This window comes from Denticeps clupeoides, chromosome 5 (genome assembly GCF_900700375.1).
Source record: "Denticeps clupeoides chromosome 5, fDenClu1.1, whole genome shotgun sequence".
NCBI classification, from domain to species: Eukaryota; Metazoa; Chordata; class Actinopteri; order Clupeiformes; family Denticipitidae; genus Denticeps; species Denticeps clupeoides.
In genome coordinates this window covers 3966804-3982412 of record NC_041711.1, presented here as the reverse complement: position 1 = coordinate 3982412, position 15609 = coordinate 3966804, and the positions used below count along the sequence as shown (strand labels likewise).

The 15609-nt window shown below is 44.2% G+C and overlaps 1 protein-coding gene across 1 annotated transcript in view; it reads left to right on the top strand.

The window, feature by feature from the left end:
• Positions 1 to 15609, top strand: part of slc9a1a (solute carrier family 9 member A1a) — a 28635-nt gene extending 13026 nt beyond the window's left edge. The window contains exons 2-12 of the mRNA XM_028979701.1: positions 2655 to 3115; positions 5458 to 5708; positions 7257 to 7474; positions 7948 to 8150; positions 10649 to 10738; positions 12207 to 12277; positions 12547 to 12723; positions 12814 to 12925; positions 13026 to 13127; positions 14396 to 14477; positions 15058 to 15609. Of these exons, the coding sequence (XP_028835534.1) occupies positions 2655 to 3115; positions 5458 to 5708; positions 7257 to 7474; positions 7948 to 8150; positions 10649 to 10738; positions 12207 to 12277; positions 12547 to 12723; positions 12814 to 12925; positions 13026 to 13127; positions 14396 to 14477; positions 15058 to 15356 (2066 nt within the window). The 3' untranslated portion in view covers positions 15357 to 15609. The remainder of the gene's footprint in view (positions 1 to 2654; positions 3116 to 5457; positions 5709 to 7256; positions 7475 to 7947; positions 8151 to 10648; positions 10739 to 12206; positions 12278 to 12546; positions 12724 to 12813; positions 12926 to 13025; positions 13128 to 14395; positions 14478 to 15057) is intronic.

Here is a 15609-nt window from a genome sequence, read left to right as displayed (position 1 = left end):
ATCCAGACATTTTAGTTTTTTTGCGGAGATGTAGGTTGGTTAGGTTAAATTTGAGCACTGGCAGTAAGACCTTACGGCCCCCGGTCAAATGTAGTTCTTTTGGAGCCTGGTACAAATGAGCATCCCTCAAGGGCACAGATTGTACTTAGTGTTGCCCTGCATGTAGGCGCACGCAGGGGTCATCGGGGTCACAACACTTGAGTAATGGGTTAACTTCCTGAGTTACATGTAACCACTTCCCCTACTTGGTTGTGCTTTTGTTTTTGTTAAAAAACATGAATATGGTGGTTTACTTTTATTTAGTCCACTTTGGTGCATTGCGGTGACTTCATCCCCGCGGGCCTTACCGTATCATCCACATTTACATTTACAGCATTTACCAGACGCCCTTACAATCAGTATTTACAGGGACAGTCCCCCCCTGGAGACACTCAGGGTTAAGTGTCTTGCTCAGGGACACAATGGTAGTAAGCGGGATTTGAACCTGGGTCTTCTGGTTCATAGGCGAGTGTGTTACCCACCAGGCTTCTACCACCCAACTACCACGCTTTGTTGACCGCCGACTGACCGTTCCAGCCCGCTCGAGTGACAAGACGAGGCCTGGGAGAGTGTGCGCAGGCTGTGTGGGTTACGTGTTCTGTGTGTATTGAATGTAGGAGGGCGTCTGGAGCAAATGAACGGAATGTTCTGGAAGCACATGATCAGCAGAAAGAAGTTGAAAAAGAACACAAGTGACGCGGTAGCGCCAGAGTAATACCCAAAGTACAGGTCAAATAAAAAGTGGCTGCAGGCGCGGTCCACACGTAGCGGGGTTGACTGACCAGTTTCCCCAACAACGCAAGAGTGGGCGCGCATCTAGTTCAGGTGAAACTGACCAGAACGATAGCGAAACTAATACGTTTACTGAGCTCACCTAGTCACGACAACTAGAACACAAGCACTTCTTAAACAGGCTAATCCAAGACTAAGTTAACTCACTCACCTCTACATAGAACCGCGCGAGAGAATGATTACCATCGCTGATGTCTCGGCGTCGCATGACACAACAAATTGATTTTTGAAATTTGTGGCCAACTCTTTTAGTAAACGGTTTTAATCGATTTTAATCGATCCGTTGTTGCAGCCCTAAAGAAATCTCTGCATGTGGCTTTTATTTGACCCCAAACTGGTGCTGAGCGCTCACGATGTGCTCCAATGAGCAGAAAAATGGTCAGCATTCAGTCCACACTCACCTCACGCCTGGTTCGGACATGCTTTTCTGATGTGTAATGCTTTAATGCCACATCTATACAGCGCCACACTTTTCCCACATTTTCAAGTTACAGCCTTATTCCAAAATGGATTAAATGAATTTTTTTCCACTCATAATTCCCCATAACACCCCATAACCTCAAGTACTTTGTCGATGCACTTTTTTTTTTTTATCAGCAATTACAGCCTCAAGTCTTTTTGAATATGATCCCACAAGTCGGGCACACCTTCTCCTTGGCCAGGTTCACTCATTCCTCTTTGCAGGACCTTTCAAGCTCAATCAGGTTGGACGGGAAGCATCTTAAGATCTCTTCAGAGATGTTCAATCAGATTCAAATCTGTGCTCTGGCCACTCAAGGACATTCACAGAGTTGTCCTGAAGTCACACCTTTGATATCTTTGGCTGTGTGTGTGTGTGTGTGTGTGTGTGTGTGTGTGTGTGTGTGTGTGTGTGTGTGTGTGTGTGTGTCCAAGAGCGCTCTGGGGCAGTTTTTCATCCAGGATGGCTCTGTACATTGCTGCAGTCATCTTTCCCTCCACCCTGACTAGCCCTTCTGTTCCTGCAGCTGAAAAAAATCCCACCATGGTGGCTGCCACCACCATGCTTCACTGTAGAGATGGTGTTGGCCTGGTGATGAGCGGTGCCTGGTTTCTGCCAAATGTGACTCCTGGCATTCATAACAACTTGGTCTGAGAGTCCTTCAGCTACCTTTTGGCAAACTCTACCATACAGGGCTGATTGGTGGATTGCTGCAGAGATGGTTGTCCTTTTAGAAGGTTCTCTCTCCATAGAGGACCTCTGGAGCTTTGACAGAGTGACCGTTGAATTCTTGGTGACTAAGGACCTTCTCCCCGATCGCTCAGTTTAGGTGGCCGGCCAGCTCTAGGACGTCTTGATGGATTTGAACTTCTTCCAATTAAGGATGATTGAGGCCACTGTGCTCATCGGAACTTTCAAAAGCAGCAGAGATTTTTCTGTAACCTTCCTTCTGTGAATACTTTTCAGATGCACAGTATATGCTTTATATTTCTGTATTTATTTTTTGTTAGCAGGGGTTTCCTCAGATGAGATCCCTTTTAGATCTTTCCACTCTTCATTAATTTATGCTGCTTTTAATGATTAAAGCATGTTCATTAAGTATTTATTACAAATTAAGCCCTTGATTATAAATCCTTTGCTCTACCATCGTTCTAAATTGACTGGTGTGAAGTAAATGGATGTGAATGCTCTTCATTTGCATTTACATTCTACAGATTTAGCAGGTTTCCCAGGGTTAAGGGACAATGCTCCTACCACCCCACAGTTGCTTACTTTGTTAGTGTTACTGTACCTGTAAATTATGGTGTGCAGCATATTTAATCACTAAAATGACTATTTCTTTTTTTTCATTTTTTTTTATTAGGGTTCCACCTGATCCCTCGTCTGTCCTCCATTGTTCCGGAGAGCTGCCTGCTGATTGTGGTGGGCCTGCTGGTGGGTGGGCTGATCCGGGTGGTGGGGGAAGATCCTCCCATTTTGGGCTCTCAGCTTTTCTTCTTGTGCCTGCTGCCACCCATCATCCTCGATGCCGGATATTTCCTGCCCATCCGACCTTTCACAGAGAACGTGGGCACCATCCTCATGTTTGCTGTGGTGGGCACCCTCTGGAACGCCTTCTTTGTTGGGGGTCTGCTGTATGGCGTGTGCCAGCTTGAGGGCACACACCTGGGCAGGGTGGACCTGATGGCCTGTCTGCTGTTCGGCTCGATCATCTCTGCTGTGGACCCGGTGGCGGTGCTGGCCGTTTTCGAGGAGATCCACATCAACGAGCTGCTGCACATCCTGGTGTTTGGGGAGTCGCTGCTCAACGACGCAGTCACTGTGGTGAGTTGACCCGATCCAAGCTGACCCAAAACGAGTAGTCACAAGGATTAACCGGTTTGACAATTAACCGCAGCGTGAAACATTGCTGTTAATCCATCGGCAAGAATAATGCGACCCGCATGGACAAAAGTGAAACACACGCAAAACACCCCAAATAGATGATTGCAGAAGTAAAGTAAAGTGTAGTGATTGTCACATGTGATACACAGCAACACAGCACACAGTGCACACAGTGAAATTTGTCCTCTGCATTTAACCCCTCACCCTGAGTGAGCAGTGGGCAGCCATGACAGGCGCCCGGGGAGAAGTGTGTGGGGACGGTGCGTCGCTCAGTGGCACCTTGGCAGATCAGGATTTGAACCAGCAACCTTCTGATTACGGGGCAGCTTCCTTAACCGCTAGGCCACCACTGCCCCTAAAGGACACAAATGAACGAGGCAGCCAGGAGTCGAACCTAGAATCTTCTGATCCGTAGTCAGACGCGTTATCAATTGCGCCACTGGCCCTGCAGATACAAGGACAATGAGAGGAAGGACAACGAGAGACGTCTAACAGCTGGACCTCTCCTGTTGAAGTACTTGAAGTCTCCTTGAAGACCGCGTCTCATCCATTTGCAGAGCTTGCTGTAAATAAAGGGGGTTTCAGGTTGTACGTGGACTACGGGGATGGGCGTGACCGTTGTAGAGTGCTGAAGCTGCCACAATTTGCCACTTAGGCTTGTGACCGCTCCTAAGAGGTGAAGCCGCTTATTTCTGTGTTTTGTAGGATAAATGAGATTTTGTGATTTTTACCTGTGCTGCTCTAATGCGCATCTGTCAGGATCCGTAAAAGTCTGTCTTTTCTGTGGTCACTACCTTTCCCTTTATCATTTCAGTTCTCTGTTGACTTCAGTGATGCCTGATTTCAAGTTGAAATCTTAACACATCAAGATGAACAAACTTAGGTTGCAATGTGTTTTTCATAATGCTAATAAATAATGATTATTACACGCGAACTGGTATCTTTATCAAATCAACAAAACGGTGCCCCTTGGGTCACAAGATACGACGGTAGAATATGGTGTAACACCGGCTCTACTTTTTAACTAGGAAATCACCAAGCAACATTATTATGATATGATATAATTGATTGATTATGTTCCACACTGCATTGATGCAAAATCGCCCACGTCTGCATCGTGAAGCATCGACTTAAATCTTAACGCCCCTACTGAATACTTTTGCTAGTCAACTTAAAGGCTGCAAACTAATGTTTCTTAGCCACTCCAAAACGAGAGAGTATCCCTGATTTTAATAATGAACATGAATCATTTTAGGGTCTATTTATTCTGAAGAATAACAAAGTCTGGCACGAATTGAGCCTTCGGCGACTCTGCGGGAACAGAAATGTTCCTGTGGACATTTAAACATGCAGATATTCCTCAGATGCGGCAGGAACCTTCCACTTCAGCCAAGACTGGTGTCTGCTCGCTCTCTCGCTCTCGGGCAGTGATCCTGTCACCTTGTAAAGTCTCCTGTTGGGACTACGCGCCTTTCTCAGCGGGAGTTGGGGAAGGGATGGACCTTGAAAATAGATTCGCTTCAGCTTTACTTTACTTTATTTAGCAGACGCTTTTATCCAAAGTGACTTACAAGAGGAAGACACCAGCAAGACACTTAACCCTGAGTGTCTCCAGGGGGACCATCCCTGTAACTACTGATTGTAAGTCACTCTGGATAAGGATGTGTGGTAAATGCTGTAAAATGTAAATGTATACATGCTCCAAATACATGTGCAGCATTTACCAGACATCTTTATCCAGAGTGACTTACAATCAGTAGTTACAGGGACAGTTTCCCCCTGGAGACACTCAGATTTAAGTGTCTTGCTCAGGGACACAATGGTAGTAAGTGGGGTTTGAACCTGGGACTTGTGGTTCATAGGCGAGTGTGTTACCCACTAGGCTACTGTTTATATAATAGTGGTCTCTATACAACACCGTTGTGAAACAAATATGTAGTTTTATTAATTAATTAATTAATTGATTAATTAATTAATTGATTACTAGGATGTACAATTGAGTTGCATTTTCTTCTGGAGATGTTTCCAGCGACTGCATGTTTAATCAGATCATTAATCACCTACCTAATGGCTGGTAAGAGGCCTTCAGGACCTTGTGAACCTCTGGTTTATATTATTTAAATGCTGTCCATGCATATTATGTTGTAATCTGTATTGCTGTATTAATTTCACTTCCCTATTATCCCTGTATTATAATGAATGTTGTGACTATTTTAGAGTATATGTACCCTGTTTCTACCCAGTTATGCTAATGGCGGTGTGTCCCCGCCGTGTACGTGTAGGTGCTGTACCACCTGTTCGAGGAGTTCGCAGCTGCGGGCGGCGTCACAATAAAGGACGTGTTCCTGGGAATCGTCTGCTTCCTGGTGGTGGCGCTGGGCGGCATCCTTGTGGGGGCCATCTACGGGGTCCTGGCGGCATTCACGTCTCGTTTCACCTCGCACACGCGAGTCATCGAGCCTCTCTTCGTTTTCCTGTACAGCTACATGGCGTACCTCTCTGCCGAGGTCTTCCATCTATCTGGCATCATGGCGTGAGTATCTGTCAGTCTGTCACCTGCTCTGTGGTAGTAATCTACCCGGCCTCAATGTTCCCACTTGGTGAATTGATGTGTTTTTCTTTGGCGGAGTCGTCCCATCGGTAGTCTGGAAGCGGACAGCAGGACAGCATTTCATACACCATGTTGCGTGCCTGCTTGATTGCCTGTCCCCTTTATGAGCGTCTACCTGATCTATGTCTCGGCCCAGAGGAAATGTCCCTGATTGATGGGTCCCCTGTGTCCTCCCCTCGCACTCTCAGCGATGTTGGTTATCGACAGCACTGCAGCAGTCCATCCCGCAGTGCAAATTATGCACTTTAGTGTTTTTAGTGTTTAGGTTCTAAATCTAGTTCATATATATATATTTTTTTTCATCTTAACGCTTTGGACTTGATGTGTCACTAATTTTAATTCAATCTTCATTTTTTGAAGACTCCAGATACAGAGAGGGCCTGATTGATCTTCATGACTAATAAATATAAATGAAATGGAAGTCACTTGGCAATATGTGCTGTTTTTTTTTTTTTTTTTTTTTCTCTACAGAGGAATCCTCAACCAGCCTCCAGACTCGCTTTAATAACCAGTACTGCAAAAAGTAGAAGTGCGTACCAGACAGCGAACGTTGTGTTTAATTTGAAGAACTTTGTGTCTTGGGAAAGATTCATTTTGCAAGAATGAACATTAATAGAAATGTAACCGAAGTGAAAGCGCTTCTCTCAGGGTGGCGATGGTCCATTGGCCCTTTTAAAGGAATTGCAAATGATAAAAATCCCTTCCTTCCACTATTAAACAATGTTGTGCATTTGGTTTTTGACACCAGAACAAATCGGCACACCAAAGTAATTGGTAATAATTGGTTAGAACGTTATAATTTTTCAACATGGTAGTCATGAAGTCGAGCAAGGCAAATTGAAATAGCACTTTATTCTACAGTATTTTTTGTTGATTCATTCAAAACATGCAGGGTTCTCAGTCCTTTATGTGTTACCACTTTTCCACATGCTCCGAACCGGCCCATAAACGTGAACTGTGACGTCATGAGCGGTGGGTGGGCCAATTGTCAGCTGTTGAAGAGAAAAGAGAGACCAAGTCCTGTAATGTGGAGCGCTGAAGAAATGAAAAAAAATCTATTGAGAAATGTTGAGAATTGCTGGTGTCTTCCTCCGCTTTGGATGAAAGCGTCTGCTAAGTAAAGTAAATATGTATGTGCTTTGGATGCGCACATGCGCTGAACCGTCCGGGCACTTGGTACAGATTCCACACATGCAGCTGTCGCTACCCGATTTGGACCGGTAACCTAATTTGGATTGCGTACGTATGCGTACTCCGAAGGCCACCTAATCCTAAACCTAACCCTAACCGTACAAATCGGGTCGCCACAGGTGACTGAGTTTACCTTGCGCTGGTGTGTGCACAATTGGATTCCAATGGATTCCATTTCATCTGTCTGTTACTACGATTGATGCTAGTTCTGTCATGTTACTTTGATATTATGTGACCCACAGATGAAATTTAAAATCATGTTTTCCATCCTCCTTATAGGCTAATTGCATGTGGCGCAGTGATGCGTCCTTACGTAGAGGCCAACATTTCCCACAAGTCACACACCACCATCAAATACTTTCTGAAGATGTGGAGCAGCGTGAGCGAGACGCTCATCTTCATCTTCCTGGGCGTGTCTACGGTTGCTGGGCAACACCATTGGAACTGGACCTTCGTCATCTGTACGGTCATCCTCTGCTTGGTGGCTCGCGTGCTTGGTAAGAAAATGCGTTTCACAACTAAACCATTTGAAACCATGTTCACTGTGGTCATTTGTCAATTTTACAAACCACAAAGTGTGATCACCACCACATGTAGGATGAGTCATTGTCTAGAGAGCACTGCTTAATTACAAAGTAATGGTGCACACAGTGAAATTTGTCCTCTGCATTTAACCCCTCACCCTGAGTGAGCAGTGGGCAGCCGTGACAGGCGCCCGGGGAGCAGTGTGTGGGGACGATGCTTTGCTCAGTGGCACCTCAGTGGCACCTTGGCGGATCGGGATTCGGCAACCTTCTGATTTCGGGGGCGCTTCCTTAACCGCTAGGATACAACTGGTTCTAGTAAATGTTGTGGAGTTGTGTTGCAATGCAGATCAATATTTACTTGAATCTGTAGGGGCTATGAAGTTCAGGATATTTTTTGATACGCTTTTTGGATATGAAAATGAAAGTGTCATTTTGTTTTGAAGGGGTGGTCGGCCTGACCTTTATGATCAACAAGTTCCGTATCGTCAAACTCACCACTAAAGACCAGTTCATCATTGCCTATGGTGGCCTGCGAGGGGCAATCGCCTTCTCTCTGGGCTACCTGCTGGATAAGGTGCACTTCCCGATGAGGGACATGTTCCTGACTGCCATCATCACGGTCATCTTCTTCACTGTGTTTGTTCAGGTTGGTGTTTTTTTTATTTATATCATTCATTTTCTAGTTTTTATACTAACAGATTGTGCTAAAGATTGCTAACGAACAATTGAATCCTATTGGTTACAATTTTTTTCAATGATTTGAGTGGAAACCATGACAAGCTCTTCTGAAAAGCGGCAGCAGCCTTGCATGATCCCTGAGGAATCGTTTGGTCATGTTTTTACAGACTGATGTAGATGACTGTGTGTGACACACTGCACACAAAGGACCGCAACACGGTCTATTTTCAGGTGCGAGTGTGCCGGAGGGTGATTTGCAAGTCGGTGGCCTTGCATGTGGGGATAGATGTGACCAAAATGGCAGGGCCCTAAATAAAACCTTTTCCTTCCTGCAGTTTGCAAATGATTTATTCACCTCCGTCAGGATGGCTGCTGCTTGATGTGCATACGCTGCGCTGCAGTCCACTGAAGCGTCATGGTGTTGAGGTGCAGGAATTAATATTTCATTTCAAGTCATGAGCTTCCATTAAGATGCAGGGCTGTGTGTAGGGTCAGAAACGTCTTGCTGAACAGTTGCGGTGTTACTGCTGTGTTTATGTGCTGGTTGGGACATCCACAACTTCTATAATTATGTCTGTGTTTTTGCTGTGATGTGCATGAATAGACAGCTGCTGATCTGAAAAGCTTTTAATCTTTGTAGATCCGTTCCCATAAGGTTCAGACACAATGAGCAGGATGGAGCCAGCAGCCCAGCAGCTGCTGCTCACATGTTTCAGGCAGCTCACTGTAATTATGGAGACAATGAAGCAAAACCGCTGCGGTAAATGGCCAGGAGCTGCACGTATCGTCGGTTGAACTGTAGCAAACGCTGCAGGGAACATGATCGCGTCCTTTTCTGATGGGCTGTAACTTCACCCGAGTCAGTTCCCATAGTGGAGCGGGAAGGAGAGACACAAGGATGAACTTGATGGAACCCATTCCTATCTGCCTGAAAAGAGCCTTTTGTGGTGATGCCCACGTGACCTGGAAGGAAAAACTTTCCGCACAGGAAGTTTTTGGGCTGGAAAATGGGCGTGGCATGTTTTGTGACCTCTGAGGACTGTTCCATTATAAACTATTATTATAGCATCAAACTTGCGTGATCGCTTTATATCAATCTATTATTATGGCCCAGTGATGTGAAGCACTGATAACACAAACTACAGATCCCATAATGCAGTGCTTCAGTTGCCTTGCCAAACGTGATCTTTACACTGCAGCTGAATCTGGACAGGGGCAGTTTCCACGTAAACTGCAAATTGGTTGTGAAGGAGGTCCAAAAAGTTTTTTCGTGCCATGCGAACTGTGCGTGTAGGGTCTTCAAATTGTCAACAAAGTGCACACTGCATTATGGGGTCTGTAGTTTGTGTATCCTCAGTGCAACATAACAGATCTGTATGAAACGATCTCGCGGGATGTGGCCGAGTTTGACACACACAGAGCGTTATTTAAGTTCTTACCTGCGGGAAGCCTGAGCAATGAGAGTTCGTCATAGTTTCACCTACATGATTATTATTACTGCTCTGTTCCACCCACTGCGTCCTACGCACGTCTTTCTCCAGTCTGAGGAGTGGAGGAGTGAAGCAAGTGACCATGATTAGTGTTGAGGTAATGAAAAATGCCAAATATAGCGAATTTTTCCAGCGTGCTGGTAATGAATTAAATATAGTTTAGAGATTCTTGTACTGTTGCAGGCTCATCAGTGTCAGTCAGCAGATGGCTGGTGCAGACAGTTGCCCTGCTGTATGTGTAGAGTGTGTCTGAAGCGGCCATACTGACCTCACATCAGTATGTGTATAAATTACAGCTGATGTACGGCCGAACATGATGCAGCCTATTTTGCTCAGGATTGTGCGAATTTGAAGGAAGAAACATTCATATAAATTTTACACATTTACACATTTCAGAGAACATATGGTCATGAAAATGTGCCTTAGAGTAACTGAAAAATCATGGAAATTCTTTTGTAAAAATGTGTAGGAACCCTGTCCACTCGGGCTCAGGTTGGGCTTTTAGTCCCGATTACAGCTCTAGCCTACAGTGTGACGTTCAGTACGTTGATGACTGACTAGTGTCCCGGCTGGGAGGGATTTATATCTGAACTTGCTTCTTAGCCTTTTCCCATTATTCAGGCAGACGTGCAAAACAAATTCCCACTGTGCACAAGGTTCGAGTCACACAAGGCAGTAAACACCAGTGCCAAATAGGTTGCATTTACACTCACATCACATTAATACACTAACGTTCAATTTGACTGCTTAATCAATAACATAACCATGACTCTGTAGAATTAGCTCCCTTGTGGTCGTACTCTCATTATTGTGACCTTCACCTCGGACTGGGAGTTCCGTCTTTACTGTTTCAGTGCAGTTGTACTTTTATGCTGATTGTTACAATAATTCACTGAACCGACGTATAGATACGTTTTGCTTTAATTGCTCACGTTTTATCGTAGCAAATGCTGAGCACTCTTTGTCTTGGTTTTAGGGAATGACCATTCGGCCTCTGGTAGACCTGCTGGCGGTTAAGAAGAAACAGGAGACCAAACGCTCCATCAACGAGGAGATCCACACGCAGGTACCTTCTTATATCCTCCTCTAATCTGCTCAAAATCCAGGCCCTGTTATTATGTGGCTGACTCTGCGCTCGGGCCGTGAACGATCAGCAGCCAGCAGCCAGCTATTTTTGTCCATGTAGTCCTGTAGTTTGCGGCTAACAGACCTCAGGAGCAGTCAGCAAATTAGGAGCAATGATTTTTTTTTTTTTTTTTTTTTTACAAAACCACCAGATGAAATCATCTGAAAACATCCAACTTTATTGATCCCTGCTCCTGTCCCCTTCTGATTTCGACTGCTGTGTGAGAGAGACCGTGGTCTTTAACTGCATCCAGCTCTGCGTGAAGCGCTGATTCATAATGAAGCAGCCTTAATGCTATTAACTTTGCGGTTTCAGAAAGTCATACAAAGCCTGAGAGATCCCAGCGTCCTCTGGTGTAGAGCGCACTGCTGCCCTCTGCAGGATCTTCACTTTCCTCCTCTCAGGCTCTCTGTCAAGACGCTTTGAGCTTGTTGCAGCAGGATTTTTTTTATTTATTTTTTGTCATTGCCATGTCATTGCTGATCAGCAGTGTCTGGGCGGGGCCTGCCCATGTCAGCATTTCAGCCCTGCTGTGCCCCACACTGCACCACTGTCCTGCATCAATCTGCAGGATCAGTTACCTCCTGGTGCACAATATAAAACATCCACACACACACACGCAAACCCACGCACGATCTCCCAGGATTCCTCCTGCCGTCTCCATGGGTCTCGGCGGCACCAGGGAGTCAATGACTCATCATGCCCCCCCCTTCCTGGGAGAGGAGAGTGATGCAAGTTTCCACCTGAAATGGCTGCAGTCCCTCTGACATGGGAGAAGGGACCTGTGTGGGGGGGCAAGTGGGACTAAACTGGGGCAGATAATAAACATCATTGATTTTTTTTTTTTTTTTTTTTTTTGCGCCACAGTGTCAGTAACTGTATTTTAATGAGTCACAAACTGTTACATGACAGAAGGTCCTTAATGTCAACTACGCCCTTACAGCACTGCTGCAAATAGCGATGACTCTCATCTAGTTACATTATTTCCATAATCAAGATATTTTGCCACAGTGTCTGTAACATTTTGAATTGTATTTTAATGGGTCACAAACTGTTGCCTTTTTGTTTGCATCTATACATAACAGAAGGTTCTTATTGTCTACGCCCATACAGTACTGCAAACAGACTGCAAATGACACCAGATGAGAACTAACCATTTTGTTCTTTTATTGTTCAGTGTCCACAACTGGCCGCTGTAGATTGTTCATCCAAACTACAGAGGACATATACTATGGTTTTTACACTACTTAATTCTATAGTAACAAATTTTTTAGATTGGGCTTTTGGTTCGGTGTTTTCTCCCTGGATACGTTTACTCCACAGGATGCAGCTCTGAATCAGTCTGGTAATTGTAACTGAAGAAGCCTTTTCACTTCTGATTTAATTTTTCTTCATGCTTTGTCTCCAGTTCCTGGATCACCTGCTCACTGGCATTGAGGATATCTGTGGGCATTACGGTCATCACCACTGGAAAGACAAGTCAGTAGAGATTTCTTTCTTTCTCTTTCACAGCAGCTCATTGATGATGCCACCTTTAAAGTTAAGCGTTGGCTTGCAGTGCCTGCTAATAATATAGTCAAGTACATTCTGAGACAAAAAAGGCTCTGCATTGCAAACAAAGGAGGTTGATTTACATGTATGGCTATAGAAAGGGTTAATTATTTAAATTAACTACACATTTGAACTGTTAGGAAGTATAATTGACTGTTCTCATGTGCCTTTTTATCTTAATTTCCCCCCCCCCACAGGCTGAACCGCTTTAATAAGAAGTACGTGAAGAAGTGCTTAATAGCGGGTGAACGTTCTAAGGAGCCACAGCTGATTGCGTTCTATCACAAGATGGAGATGAAGCAGGCCATCGAGCTGGTGGAGAGCGGCGGTGGAGTGAAGATACCCTCGGCTATGCCCTCTACGGTCTCCATGCAGTGAGTGACCCCTGCACCCCCGTACTCAGGATTTGTTGGAAAGCCTCGTCCCAAAGTTAAAAAGCTTTCACCCCCCCTTCTCCTTCACAGGAACATCCAGCCCAAGAAGCCTACCGAGAGAGCCCTGCCACAGCTGTCTAAATCCAGGGAGGAGGAGATTCGGAAGATTCTGCGGACAAACCTGCAGAAGACCCGGCAAAGGGTGGGGTGTCTGTTTAAAATTTACATTTTGAGTTAAAAAATGTTATATATAATTTTTTATAAAAAAAAAATATATATATTTTTTTTTGCTTCTTCCTCAGCTCCGGTCCTACAATAGACACACGCTGGTGGCGGATCCTTACGAGGATGGATGGAATGACATGTTCCTGAAAAGGAGGAGGGTGATGGAACTGGGGAAGAAGGTGAGTTGATGTTTTTTTCCTTTCCATGATGTATTGAATTGCTATAATGTTGGTTTATTATGCTGATGTGAGAGGTGTGGGTGGACTTTATTCCATTCATAAAAAAATGCAAATGTAATTTATTACATAAAAAGAAACAGTTAGAGCAAATAATTTAGTTTTTTATTGCTGCTGCATTACTTCTGTTTTCATTTTCACATAGTTTTATTGGTTATAAGAGCAGTGTGTAGCGTTCTTACTCTCCTTTGTATCTTACAGGAAAAGGAGCTGGGACTATAAATTTAAAAAAATATTTATGCATCCACATCACACTACAGTATGGCGGCAACAAATGATTATTGTAATGATCTATTAATCTTTTTTTTTTTTTTTTTTTTTTTTTTTTTTAATTATTATTATTAATCGGAGAATCGGATTTAAAAAAAAAATAAATTCCAACCCTTTATTCAAAAACAGAACTAAAATGCACAAACATGTTGCTCCTTCAGCTTTTATTATAATAATAAAAATAATCAAATGAAAAAAACGAAACACAGGCACCTCCCCTGTCCTCTCCAGCTCGCCGTGCTGTTGTCATGTAGGACTGACTAGCTCACTGTTTATGTTGTGGGAGGAGAAATGGCCGGGTCCGAACAGGCGTCTGCTTAAACAGACCACGTTGTGGTGTCACGCGTGGTCTGTTTTAGCGCGTATGCAAGCCAATTTGTCCCATATGGCCCTTAACTTTCCTCTCCCTCCACTGTTTTTAGTTTTTGCTCCGCCCTGTCTGTTAGGTGCTGAGAGGTGGAGTGTGTTGGCTTTCTTTTTAATAATCAAATGTCTCTGCATTGCGTGACACAATGAATCGATTATGAAATTCATTGCCAACTCTTTTAGTGAGAAATTTGTATCGATTTAATCGATTTGTTGTTGCAGCCCTACACCTTTTTCACCAAGAAAATGATTAACCATTGTTTTTTATCATCGTGATTGGGAGGGGGCGTAGAAATAATGCTTTACCTTGAAATAATCAACAATTCAAACCAGTGAGATTACTCTCATTTTAATTAGAACTCAGTAATCTTGTCTGTATCTTTACTGATCTAATGCCCTTTCTGACAGCACTGGCAAACGGATGACTTATTCATTGTCATTTTGAGTTTCTCTCCAATCATGACTACTAGGTTTAATAGAATAAATAAAAAAACATTTTTAATTCTTAAGGTACAATACAATGGAAACATGGCCCAGGACAATATGGCTCATTCTTTTTATCTCTTGCTTTGCAGATATCAGAGTTGAACAATTACCTCACTGTGCCAGCTCCAGCTCCTGATTCACCCACCATGGCCAGAGCACGACTTGCCTCTGGTAAAACAACATCTTATTATTATGCAGATTAGCAGAAACTCCCAGAATTCCAGCCTTTGTAGTCTGTTTCAGCAATTTCAGCTCTGCATGTTACAGTGCATCATTGTAAACTCTGCGCTGGAATGTAAAGCTGGTACAGCACCATTAAACAGGACACCCCACTATAAATATAAATTAAATGTGACTGAAAATGGGAAGAAACTATGTAATTAGATACTTTATTAATAAAAACCCATTGTAGAGCATTTACCATACACAATTGTTGGCAGACCAGACTTTATGTTAATTTATGTACATTTGTGCAAGCCACACTTGAGTTTCTGTCTCTCTGGGACCAGAGTGAAGATTGATTGTTAATGCAGGAATAATCAGTAGTATTTCCCCAACTCAAATTGGAAAATGTTGTCCAGCATATTATGAATGTAATTTCCCCACATTGTTTCACAAGGGACTGCAGGTTTTTACCGAAAGTGAAATGTGCCACGCTGCTATAATTCTCTAAACTCTAGACTGTCATGTGAGGTTCATTCATGAATTTGTTTGCACAGCTATTAAATTCCATCGCTTTTTCTCGGCCCAGACCCTCAAGCCTGGAGCATCAAGCCCAAGTCCGACAGCATTCCCACCATTCAAGTGGACCTGGCCTCTCCACAGTCCCCAGACTCCGTAAACATGGTGGACGAGTTCAACAAGCCAAGCAAACCCACAGAGGCAGAAGAGGAAGAAGGTCTGATGATGAAGGCCCCATCCTCCTCCGCAGACCAAAAGGAAAGGAAGAGAGACAAGGAGGACGGAGTGGAACAGCAGCGGCTCGCACGTTGCCTTAGTGACCCAGGCCCCAGTGCAGAGGATGATGAAGATGAACCCTTCTTACCCTGAGACGCAGAGCAATGCACGCTGGGAGCGTAAGGACATTCTTCGCTCTCGCCGGAGTAGGGGGTCGTCCCTTTTTCAGGAACAGAAGGGAGGTGGAACGCGGTCGTCAGCTGCCCCACCTACTCAAGTAGCATCAGCCTTTTACTGGACAGTCCAGCAGGCCGAACTTTAGACTGAATCAGGAAAGCTGAAGACAAAGGAGAAGACACACGAATTGTGTACAGGCGTTACTAATAGTAAAGGGAAAAAAAAAAAA